Below are 1,369 nucleotides of genomic sequence, written 5' to 3' on the forward strand. Positions count from 1 at the left end.
AAATGTAGTCCAGATTGTGTATTTGAGTGTAATCAGTGAATTTGCAGCTCAGCTCCTACAATAAGTCTAAAATACACTGTGGAAACTAAATAGTTACATTCAGACTGTTCAGGTCCAAAAATGCTCCATTGAAACCCATTCAAACTGACATTTTTGATCCCACAGCCATCAGAGCAGAAGAACCTGCTCTGTAACATGGATGTTAGTGAGCATTTTTTATGTCACGTCGTGTCTCATTGTTGATAAAAACAAACCTTTATCAGCACCAGAAAATGTTAAAACTTTATGTTTCCTAATAATCTCAGCGGGTCAAGTTTTCAGCTCAGAAGTTTCCTCTGAATCTCGTCTTTTTGTTTCTCGATCTGCTGCAGCTGCTCTTTGATTTTCTCGTTGTGTTTCTCTGCTGCCTCTTTCCTCTCAGTCGCTCCAGCTAACAAACCGTTTATTTTATTCAGTACTGTGTGTACCGTTAGTTGCAATTCTTTATCTTCATGTTGTCTTTTATTCAGGTGACTTTTGGCCGTATTTACGAGGTCTTTCATCGCGAGGTATCGGTCGCTTTCTGCCATCGTCTCCACTGATTTCATCTTCTTCTCGATATCTGTCATCTGTTCCTCTGTGCTCTTTATTTTCTGTTGAAAATGATCTTTGTCGTTTTGTAGTTTCTCCTTCTCCTTCGTCAGAAATTCAGCGGCCTGCTCCAAGTCTTTTTGTTCTTGTTCCCTCCTCTGTAACATTTCTTCAAGTTGCACCTTTTTCTCCTCCAAACTCTCCATTTTCTTTTGTTCTGCTATGAGCTGCTCTCCTCTCTCTTCAGTTTCAGCCTCATGATGCGTCTTTTTGTCTGTGAATATGAAAACATGGAGCTGTGTTGAAACTGTGAGTGAGAGACATTCAGCCAAGACACAAATTCATTAAATTAAAAATGATCAGCCACTGGCTAATCTGGGTCAGGTCAGCTGAAAACGAGCTCCGTAGTTATTATACGTTATTATGCGCTCCGTCAGTGACGCCGCCATGTGACGAGTTCGGATGATCTCGAGTAACCAGTGACCTGTTGTGTTTGATTGTAACATCACAATCACAGACTGCTGTGTTACCTTTGCTTTTTTTAGTTTGTCTCCATTTCCACACAACAAAAGCTGCTGCTGACAGAAAAATGAGGAAAATAACCACAAGGATGCCGACACGAGCAGCAGAATGAGACGGTGCCTCCACGCAATCAGCTGAAATAATAAAAGACAAGCATCAGAAGAGTATTTACATAAAACCACATCAGCTGTTTGAAGAAAAAAGGGGTAAAAATTACCTGAAATCTGGATGTGTGTCTCTCTGGTCTGGTTGATGTGGTTCTGTTGGACTCTGCAGG

General features: G+C 41.0%; 1 protein-coding gene across 1 annotated transcript; it reads right to left on the minus strand.

Moving 5' to 3' along the window:
- Positions 1–125: 125 nt before the first annotated feature.
- On the minus strand, positions 126–1,349 carry LOC121940495 (trichohyalin-like). Its single transcript, XM_042483266.1, has 3 exons — positions 1,310–1,349; positions 1,101–1,226; positions 126–844 (listed from the first exon to the last, which is right to left on the minus strand). Exon 3 carries the CDS (start codon positions 774–776, stop codon positions 318–320), a length of 459 nt encoding a protein of 152 aa, XP_042339200.1. The 5' UTR covers positions 777–844; positions 1,101–1,226; positions 1,310–1,349; the 3' UTR covers positions 126–317.
- Between the last annotated feature and the right edge of the window lie 20 nt (positions 1,350–1,369).

This window comes from Plectropomus leopardus, unplaced genomic scaffold, assembly GCF_008729295.1.
Source record: "Plectropomus leopardus isolate mb unplaced genomic scaffold, YSFRI_Pleo_2.0 unplaced_scaffold8848, whole genome shotgun sequence".
Lineage (NCBI taxonomy): Eukaryota > Metazoa > Chordata > Actinopteri > Perciformes > Serranidae > Plectropomus > Plectropomus leopardus.